This window comes from Nilaparvata lugens, chromosome 3 (assembly GCF_014356525.2).
Source record: "Nilaparvata lugens isolate BPH chromosome 3, ASM1435652v1, whole genome shotgun sequence".
Lineage (NCBI taxonomy): Eukaryota > Metazoa > Arthropoda > Insecta > Hemiptera > Delphacidae > Nilaparvata > Nilaparvata lugens.
Window position 1 is genome coordinate 60,300,960 of NC_052506.1, and position 23,731 is coordinate 60,324,690.

A 23,731-nucleotide genomic window follows, 5' to 3' on the forward strand; every position below is an offset into this window, starting at 1 on the left:
ATCAATTGTTGACTGTCAAAAACGAACTAGGTTCACTTAGAATTAAGTACGATAAAATCCATGAACAGTTATGGAATTCAGAGTTGCAAGCACAAGACACTTCAACTCATTTTGAAATACTTAATAAGTTTATCTCCATTACCTCTAAGGCAAATGCTGCATTAACTGCTTTTGAAAGCAGACAACGCAACAATGAGGCCACTGCTGGTGCTTCCCAGTGGCCAACATCTCAAAACTCACATTTGGCAAATTTTCAGTTGCCTCAGATTCCGCGATTCCGCTTCCACGCTTCAATGGGGAGCTTTCAAAATGGCAAGCATTCTCAAGTGCTTTTACCAATATTATTGGTAATCAGGATAATATTAATGAATCATTGAAATTTTTCTATCTTCGTCAATCACTCAGTGGTGAAGCTCTTGCTAGAGTGGAACACATTGAAGCTGACGAAAATGGTTTTCAGCTTGCATGGAACCTCTTAAGGGAGAGGTATGACAATAAGAGATTAATTGCTGCCAGGCACGTCACGGCAATTGAATCTCCGCCTACCATAAAACGTAACTGTCCGCAATCATTACGGGCATTCATTGACTTTTGCAAGTCCCACATTACCGCGCTCGAAGTGCTTCAACTTGGAGTCCAAATCAAGGACTTATTGTACATGCACAAAATGTTGTTGCAGTTGGATACTGCTACTGTTCGAGAATGGGAAAACAGTGTTGGTATACACGACATTCCCACCATTGATAAATTTTGGAATTTTTTGGAATCACAATGCAAAATCATGGAAGCTGTTGCTTCAAGCTCAGCTAACCATCATCAAGGAAATGTACAGCAAAGTACATCCAACTCGGTTGGTGCTCATAGCAAGCCGAAGTTCAATCAAAATCAATCGAATGTTCAAGCTAGGATGCAGGTTACTACCTCTTCTATGTCACCTTGTAGTTTTTGTAATTCTGTTGGTCATTTTCCAAATCGTTGTAATGAATTATTGAAGTTGCAGGTTACTGATCGTTGGAATGCTGTCCGTGACAAAAGGTTATGTTATAATTGCCTCAAGCCTTTCACACCCAATCATGTTTGTTCGGACAAATTGTGTACACTTTGTGGCAAGAGTCACCACACTGTTCTTCATAGGTCGTATCCTCAATCACGAGACACTCAGCCTACTTCTAAGGATAAGGTAACTTCAAATGTTATTCATTCTCAATCCTTTGCTCCCTCCAAGGGTAAGAATGCTGTTTTGAATTCCGTCATGGTTCAGAATGCGGAAACAACTAAGCAAGCTGTTTCTCATGCAGAACAGCCTCAGAAGAACTCTCATGTCACAATGAGCTCCACTTTGTCTCTGTGTTTGCAACAGCAATCAACTGTTGCCTTGTTACCTACTGCCGAAGTTTTGGTTCAATCTTCTAGTGGGGAATTTATTGAAGCAACCGCGCTTTTAGATTCTTGCTCTGATTGTAATTTGATGTCAACTAGGTTGGCTGAAAAATTGTCACTTGCTGCTTTGTATTCTGACACTTTGATTCATAGTGTAGGTGAGAATAAGACCAAATCATCTATTTCTCATTCAGTTTGCTTGTCTTCATCTGATCGTTTGTGGTCGGTTGAAGAAAATTGTATTGTAGTTGATAGCATATCATCTAATGTTCCTAGTGTGAACATCGATCTTTCCAAAATTTCAATTCCAGTTGAACTCAAATTAGCGGATCCATTGTTTGATCAGCCTAAGCCTGTAGATCTGTTACTTGGTGCTGGCATATTCGCATCTGTTCTTCAGCCTGCTAAATTGTATCTGGCTCAAAACGCTCCCATTCTTCAGAAAACCAGTCTAGGTTGGGTCATATTTGGTTCTTGTAAAACCATTCGTCCTATTGCAGCACCTCGTTCGTGCCTCCCTGCTTCGCCTGTGGCCACTCCCCGTAGGGTCATGTCGAATTTTCTAACTTCAAATGATGTCTCTCATCAGTTAGAGAAATCAGCTCAATCAGTTCAGGAAATCAGTTCTCAATCAGTTCAGGTATTAGCTACTACTTCTTCTCATAATGATGTTATCTCAGGTATAATCAATAGTTGCTCAACTTATCACAAAATCGTTCGTACAACAGCATATGTTCTACGGTTCATTCATAATTGTAGGAAACAAAATTCAGTCACTCCACACTTTGGTCAATTAGCTATCTCTGAAATTTCAGAAGCTGAAAATTGTATCTTCAAATCCATTCAAGAAGAGGCCTTCTCTGCTGAACTTAAAGCATTGCGTCAAAATCAGGAGCTATTGCCTAATAGCTCTATTAAAGCCTTGTCACCATTCATTCACTCAGATTCTCTGCTCAGAGTTGGTGGACGTTTGCAAAATGCAAATGCTTCCTTTGATTATAAACATCAAATATTGTTGCCCAGCAATCACAAGTTCACTCATGCATTGATTGTTGCTCACCATCGTCGTCTAAGTCATGCTGGTGTGCAGGCCATCATGGCCAGTGTAAGACAACGATTTTGGTTTCCTTCCACCCGTCGCACCATCAAAAGTGTATTGCGGCATTGCATAATGTGTTTTCGTATTTCGGCTCTTCGTTCTGAGCAAATCATGGGTAGTTTACCAGCGGCCCGCTTTCAGGCTAATTTTCCCTTTTACAATTGTGGTTTGGATTACGCCGGTCCTATTTCCACTCGTGTAGGCGGCCCCAAATCTCGTACTTCTTTTTTAACCACTCTTCAGAAAAAAGGCAAATGGCTAAACAATTGTGAAAATTTGAAGGTCAGTACGGTTGTCATCTTGAAGGATCCTGGTTCCGCGCAGTCCACTTGGAAGCTGGCGCGCATTACTGAAGTTCATCCCGGTAAGGACGACAAGGTTCGAGTTATCACTGTTCTCACTCCCTCTGGCACTTTTAAGAGAGCTATTTCGAGTTTAGCACCTCTTCCCATTGATGAGGATTCTAGTTAATCCCCTTGCTCTTATGGTTCATGTGGTATTTTTAGGTTTCATTGTTTTTTCCCCTGGTTCTCACATGGGGCCCAGTTTTCAATTTCCAATTGCCTTGCCAGATTTTACATATTTCTTATTTTTTCTTATTGTGCCATACCCCCGTATGACACAAGGGGCCCAGTTTATGTAAAATCTGACAAAGCATTTATTGGAACAGTTCCACTTGTTACTCGTTCCGCTACTACGTAGACATCATGTCGTCATTTTGTCCGTCTGCGCTGACCAGTGACATCACAGTCACGGTTCTTTGCCACTGCTCTAATCAAGTTGGTTTCCTATATTATTCGTATTTTTCGTCGGGTTATTTGCCGTTGCAATTTTAATATTTGTACTATTCGATTTTTTGGAATTTATTTTGTCTTTAGGCATCTTACTTTCTAGATATTTGTTACTTTTTCACCAAACGTTTGTAAACGTGTTGCTTACGTTTCTAACACATCCGGCATGTTCCTTTTTTCAAGGAGCATTTAGCGGTTTCCGTGTCTTTTGCAATGGTTCCTAGTCGAGAGTGCATCTACGCTCTCGGTCTAAACCTTTTATCCATATTCATCTGATCTACGAAACGTTTTTAAAAGTGAATTATTCTTTCAAATTAATTCATTTATTCTATTCTTCAATTGTGATTCAATTATTCATTGATTTCTTCACTCATTTACTCTGATAAACTTTGTCAAAATTGCAACCTTGTGTGGGCGTTTTTTGCTATTCATCGGATCTACGGAACGTTTTTAAAAGTGAATTATTCTTTCAAATTAATTCATTTATCCTATTCTTCAATTGTGATTCAATTATTCATAGATTTCTTCACTCATTTACTCTGATAAACTTTGTCAAAATTGCAACCTCGTGTGGGCGTTTTTCGCTATTCATCGGATCTACTGAACGTTTTTAAAAGTGAATTATTCTTCCAAATTAATTCGTTTATTCTATTCTTCAATTGTGATTCAATTATTCATCGATTTCTTCGCATATTTACGCTGATAAACTTTGTCAAGTTCACAACCTCGTGTGGGCTTCAATTGCCATTCTTCTAACAATTGGCTTCACCTCGTGTAACTCAAACTCTCAAGTTCATCATCTTTACCGTTTGGAAATCATTCTAAAAATTCCACAACTTGAAAGTCGGATTATTCATTTGGGATTCTACATGCTCCTGCCTACATTTCCACTGGGGGATTGGCCTGCTGTGGTGGACGCTCCCATTCTTGTCATCGCATGGCCAGATCACATCGTCGCTTGCTGATGTCCTGTTCCTTTGGGTATTATGGATTCATTGCCTGTCTGCCTGGCTGCATCTCCTCTTCAAAATTTTATTCAGGTTACGTAAATCGTTCTATTCAATTTTCATTTACGTATGTACTACATAATTGTTTTGTTGATGTCTATCTTGACATTCAATTCACTGAGGCCACTGACGCCTATCAATTGTTTTGTTGATGTCTATCTTGACATTCAATTCACTAAGGCCACCGACGCCTATTAATTCATTGGATTTGACAGCTACCCTTGGCTTTACAAGTGATATTCTGAGGCCAATGACGCCTATTAATTGTTTTGTTGATGTCTATCTTGACATTCAATTCACTAAGGCCACCGACGCCTATTAATTCATTGGATTTGACAGCTACCCTTGGCTTTACAAGTGATATTCTGAGGCCACTGACACCTATTAATTGATCTATTGATGTCTATCTTGACATTCAATTCACTGAGGCCACCGACGCCTATTAATTGTACTATTGATGTCTGTCTTGACATTTAATTCACTGAGGCCACTGACGCCTATTAATTGTTCAATTGATGTCTAATTTGACATTTAATTTATTGAAGGCCTTTACCGCCTATATTTTAATTTACTCTATTTGTTGAGCACTATCTACAGCTCATTGTCATTTGTTATTATTCCTTTTGTACTATTGATGTCTATCTTGACATTTAATTCACTGAGGCCACTGACGCCTATTAATTGTTCAATTGATGTCTAACTTGACATTTAATTTATTGAAGGCCTTTGCCGCCTATATTTTAATGTACTCTATTTGTTGAGCAATATCTACAGCTCATTGTCATTTATTATTATTCCTTTTGTAAATCATTGTCATTTATTATTATTCCTTTTGTAAATCATTAAGATTGAACTTTGCAGCAATAACTTTTCATTATAGCACTCAATTTATATTCGCAATTCAGGTATCATTAATATTACCTTTTCGATTATTGTCAGGCTTCAATGGTCATTAATGTCATTGACCTAATTTCATTTAAATTTTGTATTTCTCTAACGTTTTATCATGTTGTAATTATCCCAAGATATTTGACTCAATCTACTTACAATTGTTTTGTATGTGGCCATCTGCCTATTATTATTTTATTGTTATTAAATCTCATCTTGTTGATTCATTTAGTCTTTTATTGGCGTACTTACCACACTTCAAGCTATCAGTATTTTTATGCACAGAATTCAAAGATTTATTTGTACGGTAGGTATTAATACGAACTATCATTCACAGTCCACTGCCCTGACCTTGGATTCTGTCAGTGGAAGAAACATGCATCCTTGATTGATTCAGAGACCAAAAGTCAACTGACTCTTGTTTGTATAGCATGGAGCTAAAAATCATAATTCATCTTTCATCTTTGTACATTGGAGATCTTCTTGCTTTATCATTACATTTAACAGTTTATCAATTACATTTAACGTTTGATGTAATGTATGACTGATTGCACATACTTCCATTCAAGGCCGTACCCAGAAAAAACAGCAAATTGATTTTAGTGGAAATTTCACATTGAAAACACCAGTATAGCAATAATAATCATTATTTGATAACCGTAACTGTAAGGTTTGACTAATGAAGAATGAAAGTGAAGTAGGTACCGTATATACTGTATATTCATATGTATTTCAATATATTTTTGTTTTACAAGGACCTGTAATTAGCAAAATAAATCACTGTCAGGAGTTAAAAATCCTTCCTCTCCCAACAATGAAATTATATTAATAGAAAGGTGAGCAAGGATTAAATAATGTTATATTCAGCTTCTCAATCAATGTCGTTATTGAAAAGTTCTTTATATTGAACTAAATTTTCATGTCATAATTCAATAAATAAATGAATAAGGGAACAATTAAGTCTTCTGAACCTCCTGAATAGGAATTTCTGTAATCTAGAATCCTCATACATGACTATTTTTTCTTGTAGGTGGACTTCTTACATAAACTTGGAGGAGGGAGTGTGGAGGACGCTGCTCGTCTGGCTGACAACAAATGAAGCTGCCACCAACTTCAGCTGGGAAGGCGGGAAAGGGAAGAAGTCCCTAAACAGCCTTCTGATGAACGAAATCCTGGAGAGTAATTGTGCTTATAAGTGTTTTATTCTTCAAGTCTTTAAGTTATTATTTTATTCTTTTAAGTCTTTTTAGTGTTTATAGTTGTGGCATAACATAAGATTGGGATTGGGCCCTTCATCCAAGAAATAGCAGCGTTGTCAGATTGTGTAAGATTATAACTTCTTCTAATGCAAACACATGCAACTGAATAAAGAAAATTACAGCCCTGCTTCAGAAAACTCAAGCATTGTTGCAAAACTGCATATTTCTATGGTAATCCAACTGACTGCTGCTCAAATACCTGATTCTAATACGCCTGAATCGTTCAAAAAACAACCTTTAACATACAATGCTTGACGCCTACAAAGCTTTCCTTACTTTGAAGCTCCTGAGAGGCCAAACAACGGTCTTCCGACTATTTTCGAGAATTGGGAAAATAATAATAATTATTTTTGAACAACTTTTTCGGTTTCAACACCCACTTATTTTCTAAGACAAGTTTCCAGATCATCAAACCTTTTATGTTTTCTGCTCGAGTTGACTCGACATTGATAAGCACATTCATGAATTAAATCAAAGTTATATCGCTCTTATATGAGAAAAATAAAAACCAATATAGATAGCACGAATTCTCCTTGTCATTTTGATATAAATAAAAAACTTTACTCCTTTTAGTTCATCCCATGATTGTGAGAGAACTTCTCTCAGAAAAGTGATATTTGAAAAAAAAATTGCAAATTTTGAAAGAAAAACATATTTATGCAATTTTTCAATTTTATAAAAAATACAGTATTATTTCCCTTGAATCCTTTCACCCAGGAACTTTTTAATACTAACCCAACTTGCATACCGAGGATGACTTGCATATCGAGGATGGGTCTAATCAGGAATTTGAAGAAGTTCGAATTTCCCACAATCTGAAAACGCTGCTGTTTTTTGGATGGAGGGCCCAATCTAAATCTTATGTTACCGGTAGGCTATGCCAACAACAAACAATAATAATAGTGTGATAGCCTTTAAGTAAAGAAGTAGAATCTCTGGAAAGTTATTTTTGTTTCCCTCACCTCGAAAGTAATTGTTATTGATCCTTTCAATAGAAATGTTCAGAATAGATTATGCTAGTGCTCAAAAAATGAAATTGATTGATAACTACATAAAAATCTCACCTATTAAATTCTATTGCTTAAAATGTTGAAAATGTGGAGAAATGTATCAATAGTATGCTTAATGGACATCAGAAGCCTTCTTATGTGCCCATTGAATGTTGAACTTTTGTTTGGCCAAGTTAGTCGAATCCACTACCATACTTTAGCCAACTCTCATAAGATTTACATTGAAATGATTTTCAAATCATAAAGTAATTTTATGGTATATAGGTTACAAAAATGTGTTTTACCATGTTTGTTGACTCTTCATGGAGTAGCCCAACCCCACACTAATGTTGGTCTCTGTTGTAATGTTCATTTTCAGTTAATTACGGTACCGGTACTCCATAAAGAGTCAACAAGGATGGTAAAACACATTTTTGTGTCTAATAATAAACAAGGCAGTCATTTAAACTTATGTTATAAAATATTCTTGTTATTAGTGTAACTTTTATAAACATACTATATACTTATGTGCCTTACTATACAATTATTCCCAACATTTTATAGCATGAGTTCAAAAAGGCTGCTTTTTACACGCAAAAAGTTTTTATACCACGATTTTTGGTACTTTTATAAAGTATACCCACACAAATATTGTTAATCTGTGTTGTAGTGTTCATTTTCAAATCATCCAGTGTAACTTATAAGGTATAACTCATTTTTTAAACACTTTCCTTTGAGTTGAGCCACAGGATGCGTTTGGTAAAAACGATTCAGGAAGGAACACTTTTTGCTCTTGGCAAAACAACATGTTCAAATTAACGGTAGCCTACTCAAAACAAAATTGCAGACCTGTGCTGGTAGCCTGTACACCATGAATTACATGATATAAATTTGCGGTATATATTTGTTATAGCCACACAACAATTATTATAAAAACCCTCCATTTTCATACAGGTTGATATGAATGTGCGCGACTCAATGAATGCTCTGTATAGTATAACACATTGTAAAATTAATCTGTTTCAGAAGTTGTTGCTGTGTCTCTGGATGGAGATTTCACGAGCAAGCTGTTTGAAACCAGGGTGAAGGAGTGGCTACGGCAGCCTGGACCAGAATGTAATTTACTAAAAACTTCAAAAATAATAGAATTGACTAAAATTTATTTGTCACGTTTTATGAGATTGTAGTGGAATAAAAATGTATTTTCAAGTTGTATTCTACTGTTTATTGCTCGCCTTATTTCCATATTTCCTCAAATTTCACTGGGAATGCCTGCTCATAAAAGTTGTGTAACCATAATCAAATTTATCATGCAATTCATTCTTTAAAACAACCTTGAACCAATAACAGATAAATAGCTTACACTTTGCTAGCATTCACTTCACTCCCTTTTATATGATTATAGTCTATAGAAATGATGTGGAACTCTCATCTATCTAATGAAACCTATCTATCTAATGGGGAATCTTACACCTGCTCTTATCAACTGCTAGTTCAAGGTTATTTCATGAAATGGAAATGAATGAAAAATTTTATTGATGATACATAACTTGGATAGTACAGTGTATGGGAATGAAAGTATCACACAAAAATAATACATGAAATTGATGTGTTTGTCAATACATAAATAATTAGATGTATTAAGCAACATGTATAAATGAGGTACCTCAATTAAATGAGATATTTGTATGAAATACATATAATAGATGAAATAGTGTGACATATTTACGTATCAATCAATACATAAATTAGATTTAGTTTTCAATACATAAAATTGATGTATAGGTCAATACATAAAATATACATATTATTCAATACATAAAATTTATGTATTGGACAATATGTATATTTGACACATTATTCGATACATAAAATAGATGTATAGGTCAATACATCAAATATATGTATTGGAAAATATGTATACTATACGTATCAAGAAATATGTATACTATACGTATCAAGAAATACGTATAGTATACGTATCAAGAAATACGTGTAGTATACGTATAACTTACTCAAATTTTGAGTAATTCATAATTACGGTATTGTACGTTTGTACCCACTCTAGGCTTTTAACATACTTTCAAGGCTATTTAGCTACGTCGTTGATAATGTAAATAATTATACTACTGCTGTAGTAATTAATATAAACTAATACTATAGTTTTTTCTATAATTTCATATTATTAATTAGTATATGGGATATTTATGTTTCCTGTGGATAGGCCCGCATTGTCATTATTCATCTCATCTTGGGGAGAGGCCTAGGTCCCACCTTCCCACCCACTTATCCATGGTGGGATATTTTTATCATTGCTCCTAAAGTTAACAAGTAGGACGAAGTACTGATTGAACATTTCCAGAAAGCAGTCAAAGGATGTTGTGAAGTTGGATTCTGCCACCAGATATGCTGAAGGAGCTTGTTCATATCTCTCAGTTCATCACAAAACATTCCAACTTTGTTCTCTGTAATCAACCTTGTTTTTTTAGTACAAACCGGCAACTGGTTAGGCCCACTTGATATATACTAGACTATTATTTGCCCTGTAGATGTGAATCACCATGTTCATACAATTGATTGCCTCATGATCACCCAACTCATAATGCACTACATTTTACCACACATTCTCATTCAGTCTTGACGGCAAGATATTGTCAAGGCAAGCATCCATTTTCTAGTAGGTTTAAGGATTGTCAAGAATAGATTCAGAGATCTTAACAGATTCTGAAAGTCACGTGTTTTATTGCTACTCGGTAGGTAGTAAATTGATGTTGAATTCCCCCCAACTATCAATTCAAATCCTGGGTTAAGCTTCTTGAGCATAATAATCATATCCTCCAAGGCCTGAAAGAAGCCACCCACATTGCCTGATGGTGGACGAAACACTAAAATTATGTACAATTTTACATGTTCCAGAGTCACACATGCAAACTCATGCTCACCCTCCGAACAGAAATGTTCAACATTAACACATACAGCATTCAAATTATATTTTACAAAAATTGCAACACCTCCATCCCTCTGAACAACACGAGAAAACCCAGCAGCCAGAGCAAATTTATCCTAATCATCTGAGCAGCAGACACAAAGGTGCAGTCCTCCATTCAGTGTTCCATCACAAGCTAAAAAGAAAATAATTTCAGGGAGGGTTCTGTAGTGGCTTCTAAAGAATCCTTGAAAGTCCTCTTCCAAAGTCAGCTTCCACCGCGGTCAGCGGTGCCGGCCGGCTTTATGTAATCAACAGCCATATTCCATTGTAAATTCAATTATTCAGTACACATAGAGAAAAACTGTGATTTAGTAACTATTATGAATTATACGATTATCCAGCTTCAAAAGGTGATAAATTATACAAACTGTAACACTAAATGTGTCTTCCTTCTGACATTATCGACCCCTAAAGTTCTCCAGAAGCCTATAGGCTGATTGGACCACTACAGCCTCATGTGTTTTTTGATTTTTGTAATAGGGGTTTTTTCACAGATCAGTGTCATGTGTGTACTTTACAATTAAATCCAGTTACCATGGAATTCTATACTGCATTTGCAAAAAGTTATTCGGCGTCAGGGTTGGGGATCCCATCGCCCAGTCTCTTCATGGCGGCTGCGGATACCCATTCCGGAGCCCTTCTTCCCAAATCCCTTCTTCTCTTCCTTTTGCCACCGGAGACCTTTCATCCTAGGGCGGCTCTATTGGCGGCTCTATTTCCATTGACTTTGCTTTTGAGCCGCCCTCGCTTTTTTGCTTGGCTTGTCGGATGGTGGTCATGTGGCATGGGGCGTCCCAATATCCCGCCATCCAAAGAGCCAGGCATACCCTTTCTTTCCTATCTGCCTTCCTTGACAAACTATACTTATTTTCATTTTACTTTCTAGCCGATTTTTATCAGCTAAGGGAATGAAATCCCCTGGTCCTCCTGGTAGGGGGTTGAGTGCAAGGCCAACAACCTTGCCCCGGAAAAAAGCAAATCGTTATGAAACCAACACTACGGCCTCGGATCGGTAACCGGAAAAAAGGAATTTATATATGGAAAAGAAACTGACTTGGATTTGGAAACGGATAGATCTAGTGATATTAAGATAGGTACATGGAATGTACGGACAATGATGAAGCCTGGGAAAATGAAAGAGATAATGAATGAGATAGAAAAGGCAAAAATAGATATTGTCGCGCTCCAGGAAATGAGATGGCAGGGAGAAGGAAGGATTGGTAAAAGGGTTGATCAATTGTGTACAGTGGTTAAGATGAAAGAAAAGGAATGTTAGGTACCGGATTCTTGATAAGCAAGAGCGTGAAAAGGAGTTTAATGGAAGTCGAGCCTGTAAATGAGAGAATATGTAGATTGAGAATTAAAGGGAAATTCCGGAATATTTCATTAATATCGGTACATGCTACTACAGAAGATAGGGGTGAAGAAGAAATTCTATGATGGGCTTGAAAAAGTGTGTGATGGAATTCCTAGGTATGATATACTAGATGTTAGGTATGGATACTGATAGGAAAAGAAGATGAATTGAAAGGCATTGCAGGGAAAATAGCATCCATGATATAACAAGTGAGAATGAATGGCTATTAGCAAATTTCGCAGCCAGGACAAATATGTATATTAAGAGCACACACTTCCCTCATAAGAAAATACATCTTGGTACAAGGAAATCGCCAGATGGTAGAACGATCAATCAAATCGATCATGTGGTAATAAGGAAAAGATTCTCATCCTCCATAATAGGCACTGGGAGCTGTAGAGGGCCAAATTGTGACTCGGATCACTATTTAGTGAAGGCAGTCCTCAGAGAGAAAATAAGTGACTGTATGAAAAATAAAATACAGCCGACAAATGGAATTTAGAAAATTTAAAAAATGAAAGGTACAAGGAAATATATAGAAACAGAATACATGAGGAAATCAGGAGTAGAGGTGAAAGAGAAACCGTAGAAGAGAACTGGAAAGTCATAAAAAAATCGGTAAATGAAGTGGCAAAGGAAGTTCTGGGTCAGGTGAATAGAGCGGGTAGAACAGAATGGTTTGATGATAATTGCAGAGCAGCTATAAAAAGAAAGAACGCTGCACGTATAAGGATGATACAATAAAGGAAACCAGAATGAACTATGAAAATTACAAAAACGAAAGGATAGCTGATAAAATCTGCAGAAGAAAAAAGAGAGAAAAAATGAAGCGGGATTTGGAATATATCGAGGAAATGAGTAGAGTGAGTGAAACCAAGAAGTTCTACATAGCTTTAAATAAAATGAAGAAAGGATTCCAGCCAAGAATGATGGTATATCATGGAAAGGATGGGAAAGTGGTTAGTGAGGAAAGCATGATGGATAGATGGGCGGAATATTTTGAGGAGACTCTGAACCGTGCCCATATTAAACATATCGATGAAAATGAGGATGAAATACAAGTACAAATAGAAAACGATGTTACTAATCCTCCAACAATCCAAGAGATAATGCAGGTGGCAAAACAAATGAAAAATGGTAAGGCACCAGGAGAGGATGCTATCATGGCAGAAATGATCAAAGAAGGAGGACAAACTCTTTTCGAAAGTTTGCATTACCTGATAGGTCTAATATGGAGAGAGGAAGAGATGCCTGAAGAATGGAGAGGGGGTATTATTCATCCGATTTTTAAGGGAGGAGACAAAATGGAGTGCCAGAGTTATAGAGGGATTACCCTATTGAATGTTGTATATAAGATTTGCAATCATAAGAAATAGACTAGAGCCATATTCAGAAATAATATACTTGGTGAATACCAGTGTGGCTTTCGCAGAGATAGGGGTACAACTGACCAGATTTTTGTAATAAAACAGACAATAGAAACATTCTATGAGCATGGAATAGATGTGCACTGCCTTTTCATTGATTTTAAACAAGCCTTTGATAGTCTCATCAGGCCTAAGCTGTGTCAGATAAGAGTTTTGGTATTCTGAGTAAGCTTGTTAACCTCATCACAATGATAATGGCTGCTACTACAGCCAAAGTGAAGATGGCGAATAGGCTGAGCAGAAGCTTTCATTTTAATGCTGGTGTAAAGCAGGGTGATGGGCTCTCAGCAGTACTGTTCGACATTGCTCTCCAGAAAGCTATTGAAAGGGTGGATCAGAGAGGAACCATATTCAACCAGATGCATCAAGTATGTGCATATGCCGATGACGTGGTAATAATGGCTAGAAGTGTAGCTTGCTTGAAAGAAGTTTATAAAATCCTGGAAATTGAGGCACAAAAAGTCAAAATCCTTTCTTATATAAAAGAAAGGATTCAAGCAGCTAATAGGGCCTACTATGCCAATGTTAGATTATTCAGAAGTAAGTTGATCGGCAGGAGCACCAAGATAACAATGTATAAAACATCAGTGCGTCCAGTTGCAACATATGCGGCAGAAACTTGGGTGATGAATATGGCTGACGAAAATGCTTTAAAAATCTTTGAAAGATCTATATTAAGAAGAATTTATGGTCCCGTTCAGGTTAATGAGCAGCAATGGCGAATAAGGAAAAATGAAGAAATAGAAACATTAATGAAAGGAGAAAATATCGTACGCTTCGTTAAGGCCCAAAGAATAAGGTGGTTTGGGGCATTTGATGAGGATGAGTGAGGCTAGAATGCCGAAAATATTATTCAATAGCAAGTTTCACAGCAGACGAAAAAAGGTAGGCCAAGGAACAGATGGGTGGACCAAGTAATGGATGACCTGAGAAAGATGGGGGTGAGAGGATGGAAAGAAAGAGCCATGAACAGAGAGGAATGGAGGCGTGTTATGGGGGAGGCCAGGGCTCGCCTAGGGCTGTAGCGCCGGATAAAGAAAAAGATGTAAAAAGTTAATAATTCAACTTATAACGTTTATTTTCATAATTTTTATTGATCTGTATCATTTTTTCATAGATTTAGTTTTCAATTTACTGTTTGTCTGTCTTATTTTACTTCTCTTGCCAATTCTGGAGTCAGCCGACTTTTTTCCAACTGCATTATCTATGAGTTTTTCAAGTAGTTGATTGACTATATCGCCGGGAGTGGCAGTTGCTGGGCCTTTCTTCTTTGGCAGAGCTGTGTTTGGAAATAGTTTCATGTATAACTCCAAAATGAGTGGTAAGTCAACTGCATTTTTCCTATCTAGCACTTTGAACCTTTTAACAAATTCATTCTCCATTTTATCATCAATCAGCAGCTTTTGTTCATTAAATAATTTCAAGAAAGCCTTTTTCTTCATTTGTTTCAACTTATCATCCTCCTTCAGTTTCAGTAGAAAATGCCTGGGGATGAATAATAGGAAATATTCAGTAAAATTATGCCTACATTTGTTTTAATGAATAATTATTATAGTAATATCGTCTTTTGGAAAACAATAGACCTTTATTCCATTGTAATTATTATTAATTATAAATTGGCGAATTATTATAATTGGAATAATTTTTAAAAAGTAATGTCCAGGTACCCATATGAAAATGCATTAGATTATCTTTGATAAGATCATATGCATGATCCAAGGGAGCTAAATAGTAAAAAATTAACTTGTAATCAAAGTAATTTTTGTATGAATCTATTTGAAATCTAATTTATTTTCTTGAATGATTACATTCACATTTGAGGTAGAATTTATTATTATAAACAAGAATTAAACATTGGATCATATCAGACACAGGATCACAATCTATCTAATATGGAAAAAGAAAAGTGACACCTATGTTCTGCTATGAAATTCACTGACTTGGAAAAGTGAATCTACTATGCAAAACCTTTGTATCCCACCTACATAAATGAATAATTAATTCTTTACCTCTTATTGAAGCTGTTGTATCAACATTTTTGAGAATCTTGAAATGTTAATAACTATCCTCTACTAATGATCTAGAAAAAACCCAAGTATCAATTGAATCTTACGCAAATTCTTTTCTTCGTTTTTTCTTTTTTGGCTTCAGTCCTAAGTAATGGGCTCGCTTCAGCAGCAGCGTCTGAGCGACCTCATTACTTACTTCTTCCTCTTTCACTCCCAGCAAACCTTCAACTACTAGTGAAGGTCCACCTCGTTCATGAATATCCGTAGCTGCCTTCAATATAATTATATAGAATGAGACAATTAAAAAGTATATGAACAAGCTCAATTCACATAATTATAATATCCTATTCTGTTAATATTTTTCCAACATGGTAAACCAAAGTTAAGTGTACGCTGTATTAATGAGCTGTAAGCTTATTTATTTCACGCTATAATAAATGAAAAGTCAAAAGTTTGAAAGTTTTCAAAGGTGAGAACAAGGATTAGCCTACCATCAGTAGGTGATGCAAACTTCAAAATTAACTTTAACTCGGAATATAATGACGGATTATCACAATGAGGATTATTTTTATATTTGAGATTATATACAATCTCAATCGCTTCAAATTTGAAGCTTAAAATTGCAAACCAAAAGGTTATAGGCCCAATAGTTGAAATGATAGCACGTAACTGACATACTACTATACCGTACCAGAACACAGTGATCAATTCTATAAGATTTTTTCCTAATTTCACATAGAAAATCATTGAAGCTTTTTGATTTATTATTGGAGATCTTCAGGTTTTGTTTGACTTGATGTGAGATAATGAGACTCCTCAATTTCATTTTTGTCATCCTACACTACGGTATTAAAAAATTGCTCAAAATTGGTAGGAATTGTAAAATTTATATACACATTTTTTGTAACTTCTTCCATTTGATATTAAACAGCCGACTTCAAGCTACTTAACTACACATAACCACACTAGATGACAGTTACTAAATGAATATACTATATCTATATAGTATTCTCTTGAAATTTTCAAATACAGTAGTAACTGTATACTACACACATCCAGTGTGAAGGTATATAATAGCTCCAAGTCAGTGGCTCGGAGTTTTACAGTATACATATATATCATTGATATCAAATTCGGCAGTTCTGTAGCTCAATATACTATAAATCCATTAAATACAATTGCTGGTTGATAACAGAAATAGTTTTTTCCTACAGTTACCTTGAAAAGTGACCATTCCTGCACTGATTACAGAACGCAAAGAATCACTTTTCCGCACTAGTGCACAAAGTGATTACTTTGCGTACTCCAGATTTGCAACATGGCAACACAAAATAGTTAGTGGGTTATATGGATGAATGGTACGCGAAAGCCAAAATTAAGTTGGTTAGAATGACTGTGTTTGGATGAGAATCATTTCAATGGCTACATTTATGTTAAAATCTAAGAAATCCAAAATAAGAATAATGTTCATGTAAATCATAATTAAATAATTACTTCTCATCATTTAATAATAAATAATGTTTCTTTTCTATTGATAATTATTATTGCAACTGCAAGCAATGAGAAATGTACTCTAGCAAACACACATTTTGAAATTTGAATTTTCAGGTTAAATAATTACCGTTCGAAATCCATGTCAATAAAATTAATAAAATAACATTAGAATATACTACAATAAAATATTTTCTGTTGTCTATGTTATTTTATAAATATTTTTTAGTTTACTTATAGTATTTTTCGGTAATTCTAGTTAATCATAATTCTGAATATCTGAATACTGTTTTTAGCTGGATGAAAGAACGAAGTTAGGTACGATTCTTCCCGCTAGGTCGCGCGCTTGTCGGTTCAGCCATTTTGCAGTCATCCAAACCAGCTTTTGGTGTGTATTTTGAATGCAAATTTTTTGTTTTATCTGTATTTTTTCTGATTCTTGAATGAATAAAAATGAGAACTTTGGCTGAGAATTTTCAACTTCAATTGGATTATTAATTTTTAAATGAATTAAGGTTGTTATTAATAACAGCATCACACACACAAACATTTGATGGATTTCAGCCATCATTTTATCCATAATTACCCACTTTTCATATTCAATGGTAACTGTAGGAAAAATCTAATGTGAAATACGTGCGCAAAGTTCCTCTGCTGCACTCAAGAAGCCATTCCACCCTCGCCTACGGCTCGGGCGTAAACGTTTCTTTTGGTGCAGCAAACTGTCACTTTGCGCACTAGTTGCACAAATAACTATTCCCTTTCAAATAGTTCTTAGAAATTATGTTACCACACACAATCACTAACATCTGTAAGATAATAATTGTAAGATAAAAGATAATTTTCTGTAAGCCTATATTCACTTGACTAATTAGCCTATTCAGTTAACTTACAATGGCTTACTTTGTACATCTTCCTAGGGAGCCAAAAATTTGAGAAGATCAGCTTTTTCAATGATCTAGCTTTAGAAATTCTCGATATAAAGTTCATCACGTGTTCAAGTTGAAATGGATTGTAGCTCAGATCCAGCGTTTCTAAACTTGTTGAAGAATTTACTCCTCTTGAAAAATGATCAATAGCCATCTTTCCTTGCAATCTATCGATTTCAAAACAAAGCTATTTAATATTCTCTCATTTCTATTAAAATATTTTTAGAATATTTACGTCACTGAAATAAGGAATTTTTATCGGGTAAGTGTGTTTGTTTAACCCTAAGTCTTAGCAAGTAATTCTCATGATGGTTATGGAAGGGTAATATCTATGCCCTCAGCTCATTAATGACTACATAAAATATAAGCTCTTCTCTGAACTGATAAGTAAGGTACCTAGTAGTACTGTAATAGTTCATTACGGTACCATTACACTTGTCTTTACTCTATTGGGAACAAGAAAACATACGATGGAAAAGGAAATACGATACTAAACTGCAATTATTGTAGATTCTCAATACCATTTTGTTCTCTATAAGAAATTGATTCCTATACAGCATATTGTTTAGGAGACCGTTTTGAAATCAAATTGAAACTTGATGTATTCCTAAGGCATGAATGCCAACTTATATCAATCAATATCGTTATAAGAAAAATTGAAACATTTTATAATAATAATAATACTGAGGGTGATGCCCACATAAGCTCTTAGGCTTGTGCGTGGGTAATGAGTGAGAGGGATGATGATGAGAAATGACTACTTTTTAGGCTTATCGTCTCCTCCGAAAGACGGGATGACCGTATCTATGTGATTATGCTGTGGTCAAAAACGTTTGCCCCAGTCGAGATTCGAATTCGGGCTCTCTTGATTATCAGACGACGGGCTCTGACAATCACTTACTCCAACCAACCACCCAATTCTATCTTTTGATTGATCTGTTTTAGAGTTGGAAGAAAAATTCAAATTCAATAAATTCATTAAAAAAACTAAATTGAAAAATATGTATTTCGGAACATTTAAAGATCTCAGTTGAAAATTTTTAGATAAGTGGAAACCCCGTTTTTCTTTTTTTTGTAAGAGTCCATTCTCCTAAACCCCTGGACAAATTACAATTTAGAGAATATAAAGTTACTGATATTTGACATTACATAGCGTATTTGTGATAATAGAGGGGCTGATATAAACTCAGACCACTATATGGTCAGGATTGGTTGTAGACAGCGTATTGCAGTGACAAACAACAAGAGAGCAAAAACCCAAGCTCGTTTTGATGTGGCAAAACTGAAAGAAGAGGCGGTGTCACACAGATATGAGGAATGCTTGAAGAACTATCTGGAACAGAAAGAGGATGCATGGAACACTGAGGGAGTAGAAGGAAAATGGAGTATTCTGAAGGAAAGTGTGATTGGAGCTGCAAGGGAAGTTGTTGGCTCTAGAAAGAAGGAAATTCGGGCTCGCTGGTTTGATGAAGAATGCATAACTGCAATTGAAAGACGAAATAGGGCCAGAATGAAAATGATCCAGAGAAAAACACGGGGAACTGTGGGGAAGATTATAAATCAGAAAGGAGGATAGCGGATAAGTTATGTAGAAGAAAGAAAAGAGCATATGAGAAGCAGCAGTTGGAGAGTATAGAAGAGCATTATGGCAGAGGAGAGATGAGAAAGTTTTACAATAAAATAAGAGAAGATAAGAAAGGGTTTCAACCCAGGGCAGTGTACTGCAAGGATAAATTAGGAAATATGATAGGAGATGAACAAGGAATAAAGAGGAGATGGAGAGAACACTTTGATGAAGTCTTGAACCATGGCCAACAAGAAGCTGAAACTGCTTATGATGATGTGAGAACGGTACAAGAGGAAGTGGGTAGACCAATGCTTAATGAGGTGAAAGAGGCTATCAAAGATCTTGCAAACAATAAGGCCCCTGGGTTAGATCTAATAACGGCAGAACTTGTCAAAAAAGGAGGGTACATGTTTGTACAGAGGATGCATGCTCTAATCAATGAAATATGGTTAGAAGAAAAAATGCCAGAAGAATGGAGCATTGGTATAAATTGTCCAGTTCATAAAAGGGGGGACAAAATGAAGTGCCGAAACTACAGAGCCGAAACTACAGAGGAATCACCCTACTGGGTATTCTGTACAAAGTCTTTGCCAAAATTCTAGCAAAAAGAATGACGCCATTGATAGAATGTAATATTGGAGAGTATCAATGTGGTTACCGGCCAGGTAAATCAACAGTCGACCATATCTTCAAAATCAGGCAAATTCTGGAAAAATGCTATGAGTTTGATGTCAACGTGCAGCAGATATATATTGATTTCCAACAGGCATATGACACTATCAGTAGGGTGAAAGTGTATGAGGCACTTAGAGAGTTGAATGTCCCCACAAAGCTGATCCGTCTCATAAGTATGACGATGAAAGGAAGCAGAGCTGTGGTCAAGATTGATGGAAGTGTTACAGATGATTTTGAGGTAAGAAGGGGACTGAGGCAAGGAGATGTGCTGTCAACCATGTTATTCAATGCAGTGCTGGAAAATATTATCAGAAAGGTGACCACCAACAACCCCGGGGGCACACTCTTCAACCGGATGTGCCAAATAATGGCTTATGCAGATGACGTGACCATACTAGCAAGAAACAGGAGGGAACTGACAGAGATCTATGAAAAGCTGGAACATGAGGCAAGAGAAGTTGGCCTGGAAATTAATATGCAGAAAACTAAAGTGATGGTTATGTCCAGGAGGCCAGTGAATGATGGAACACAGATACAGTTATCAGGTAGAACCTTTGTGAAAGTGAAATCATTCAAGTATTTGGGCACCCTAATAACGGAAGAGAATAATGTAGCGGAAGAAGTGGATGCTAGGATAATGTCCGGAAATAGGGTGTATTTCGCCCTGCAGAATATCCTGAATTCCAAAAATGTGTCAAAAAAAGGCAAAATGCAAATTTACACAACAGTTTTAAGACCAATAGTGACATATGGGGCCGAAGCTTGGACATTGACTACGCGAGAAGAAGGTCTGCTTCAGAGATGGGAAAGAAAGATTTTAAGAAGAATTTTTGGAGCAATCAAGGAAAATGAAATATGGAGGATAAGAACAAACGAGGAACTAGGAAGATTGTTCGAAGAGACCAGTATTTTATCTGTTGTGAAAAGTATGAGGCTGAGATGGGCTGGTCATGTGTGCAGAATGCCGGAAGGGAGGGTGCCAAGAATAGTGCTGGAAGGCAAACCCGGAGGAAGAAGATTACAAGGAAGACCAAGAAAGCGGTGGGTTGACGATGTGGAGGAGGATTTGCGAAGACCGGGTGTAAGAAGATGGAGAAGAACAGCAGAATGTCGAGAGGGGTGGAAGGATGTGGTTGTGAAGGCTAAGGCTCTACATGGGCTGTAGTGCCAATAATGATAATGATGATTTGTGATAATGGGAAATGCTGATGAAGTATTCTTATTGAGATGATGCCAACTTACACAATACATAATGCATAATAATTATTGTTCATTTAATTACGCAATACATAGGTAATGTCTAATATACTTATTGTTCAATATCGGGAACCGAGCTTCGCTCTGGGGTACAAAAGCATACAAAATTATTACGAAAGAAGAAATTATAATAACATTCATACAGAAATGTTCCATCGAATAACAGTAAATTGAGATTAATTCCCAGAGGAATGCAAAAATATCCCTCAAAGGCCCAGTTGCACAAAAGCCGGTTAAATTTTAATCCTGATTAACTTCACGTGAACCAAATCAGAGAAGATCATTTCAAAAAGATGGATCTACTGGAATAAATCAGGATTGAAGATAACCCGGCTTTTTTGCAACCGGCACCAAGTACCTGATTGAATGATTACAAAAGTTCAAAAGCTGAGTCATAATTTTGACACAGTCCCACACACATGAACTCGCTCACTCACTTCCATCACCAACAGACGACGAAATAATTATTATCAGATGTTTTTCCAAGGATGAATAATAATTATCCTTTTAATTTCCTCCAGCAAGTTTTCCCAGGGATGAGACCTAGTGCGATCGAATTTTTATATTATAAACCTACTATATTCTGAATTTCTTGAGAATCGTTAGAGCCGTTTTCGAGATCCGGTGAAATACAAACATATAAACAGAAGTAGCTCGTTTAATAGTATAAGATTTAATTATTATAGGCTACAAATGGAATATCATGATTTCTAAATGTACCATAAATAAATTAATTTTACCTGTTATTGCTCAAATCTAAATGCTTGATAAATTTGAAACGGGCCAGAAATGATTTAAAAAATGCCGGTACATTTTCACCGTTAAGACCACTCCACGCGAAATTGATATTTTCAAGAGTTTCATTTAATTTGCAGAGTGAGTTGAGAAAAAATTTTATTCCTGGAAATATTAAGGAAAAAACCTGGATTATGAAATACTAAAACGCATTACTAAAAATGCATTCATTTTCTCTAATCATATTTCAACTTTTATTATATTATTATCATACTTGCCTTGTTCCTTATTCATTATGTTATTCCAAGATATGTCAACATCTAGTATGTTACTGTTTTCCTTGAAAATTTCAGCTAATTGCCAGCAAGACAAATGCGTAAATTTATTATTACTCAAATTGAGATTTTTAATAGATTTATTGTAGCCTAGTCCGGTGACAAGGCTTTGCAAGCCTACATCCTCCAATTCATTGCAGCTCAAATCAAGATTCCTTATTGTTTTTGTGTATTCCAACGAGTCACCTATTTTCACCGCACCTTTCGGGCCCATTCTGCAATCAAATATGTACAGGTGATTTTAAAAATATATCTTATCTGAGTATAACAAATATTTAATTAATAATGTATATTTGAAAAAATAGTCATTATAACTCATTGTATAAACGTCAATGGAGAAAATAAACCTGATAAAAACATTTCAAGTTGATCAGAAAGACTTTTCTACCGGTATAAGCGCTTGAATTCAATGAGATATAGACGATTGAAGAGAAGCGTTGTTGTTCCTAAATGCTAAAGCTGAAGTTCTATTGAGTTAATTGTCATCCAAGGCACATTCTCATGAAATTGGAAAAAGTATTAAACACTGTTCTCGGTTCGCACAAAGGCATGAAGCATTTTGATTCAACAAGCGAGAACTGAAAATCGTATATAATGCAATTTATTTCTATATGAAATATAGGTTACCTACTCTCTATAAGACACAATAGCTCTAATAGTTTATGTTTTCTAAGGTTTGCCACTAACGACGGACATGCATTCATTATTTATTCACTCATTCATACAATAAGTAGGCTACATCATCAAAATGATAGGGAGATAAAAAATAAGGTAACCTTGTGCTATTTCTCTTCCAAATTAAGATAGGGTTACACATAGTCCGAAATAGGTTGTCTTGTAGTTCTTCACGTCACAGAACTTTCAGTCCTTAAATTCGTCCAGTCACCACTATATACATTGGTGCATGCAATTTCTATTGTAGTTCTAATTTTTTAATATATTATTTGGGTACATAAGAGAAGTCCAGAACCAATTTCTTCATGCAAAATTTCCTCGTGCTAGATACAGGGTGGCCCAAAAACCTCGTATTTTCGGCTCATTTTCCAGTTTTCAGCTATTTCTGCCAAATCTCGTAATCGGACAGAAAAATTTGCTCTCGCCTTTTTTAGATTATAAAATTTTGAATAAAATGAGATCATTCGGAACTCTCTATCTCGCATGAGTACTGAGTTATAATTTTTCAAAAATGAGTGAAATTTGAAGAACAAAGATCAATTTTGATGAATTTTAGTTTTTGATCAACAATATCTTCTAATTGTTATCATTTAGATGTATAATTCAAAATCCCTCTGGGCGTATTTTTGTGCTTTACAATCTGAGATCAGGTAGAGCGCTTTATCTCATATAGATTTCCAGGTACACCTGACAACAATGCTCCTTGTATTGTGAAAAACACCTTATTTTCAGCTTCAACCATCATCAAAAACTACATTATCCTCACATTGATATTTCGCACAATGACATAAGTTCATGAGATTATGATCTATCAGAATCACCCGTTAGATGCACTTCATTTCAGTATTTCCTAGTGGAGAGGCGCGCTCAAG

At 35.8% G+C, this 23,731-nt stretch overlaps 2 protein-coding genes across 21 annotated transcripts in view; one reads left to right on the forward strand and one right to left on the reverse strand.

The window, feature by feature from the left end:
* The first annotated feature begins 5,420 nt into the window (after positions 1-5,420).
* Positions 5,421-8,628, forward strand: LOC120350522. 4 transcript variants are annotated; one of them, XR_005570845.1, is made up of 3 exons: positions 5,421-6,001; positions 6,196-6,344; positions 8,440-8,628. XR_005570845.1 is itself a non-coding variant. In XM_039424263.1 (3 exons), exons 1-3 carry the CDS (start codon positions 5,852-5,854, stop codon positions 8,598-8,600), a joined length of 321 nt encoding a protein of 106 aa, XP_039280197.1. In that variant the 5' UTR covers positions 5,421-5,851; the 3' UTR covers positions 8,601-8,628. The 4 variants fall into 4 exon arrangements, 2 of the variants coding, with proteins under 2 accessions (XP_039280197.1, XP_039280196.1); XR_005570846.1 differs by having other exon boundaries at positions 5,421-5,866; XM_039424263.1 differs by having other exon boundaries at positions 5,421-5,862.
* Positions 8,629-14,005: 5,377 nt separating this feature from the next.
* The window catches only part of LOC111047429 (leucine-rich repeat-containing protein 45), a 75,293-nt gene continuing 65,567 nt past the window's right edge, over positions 14,006-23,731 (reverse strand). For 15 of the 17 annotated variants that reach the window (XM_039424241.1, XM_039424236.1, XM_039424235.1 and 12 more), the window contains 5 exons: positions 22,128-22,399; positions 21,855-22,014; positions 17,590-17,782; positions 15,300-15,466; positions 14,255-14,671 (listed from right to left, as the gene is read on the reverse strand). In XM_039424241.1, coding sequence (XP_039280175.1) covers positions 14,290-14,671; positions 15,300-15,466; positions 17,590-17,782; positions 21,855-22,014; positions 22,128-22,398 — 1,173 coding nt within the window. In that variant the 5' untranslated portion in view covers position 22,399 and the 3' untranslated portion in view covers positions 14,255-14,289. Of the gene's footprint in view, positions 14,672-15,299; positions 15,467-17,589; positions 17,783-21,854; positions 22,015-22,127; positions 22,400-22,462; positions 22,763-23,731 lie in introns of those variants that run through there. The other 2 variants (XM_039424232.1, XM_039424248.1) reach the window with 2 other exon arrangements.

Excerpts from the sequence above, each read along its gene's own strand:
- LOC120350522 (XM_039424262.1), top strand. The coding sequence starts at position 6,176 with ATGACTATTTTTTCTTGTAGGTGGACTTCTTACATAAACTTGGAGGAG. Across the intron at positions 6,345-8,439 it reads GATGAACGAAATCCTGGAGA|AAGTTGTTGCTGTGTCTCTG; the intron begins GTAATTGTGCTT and ends AATCTGTTTCAG.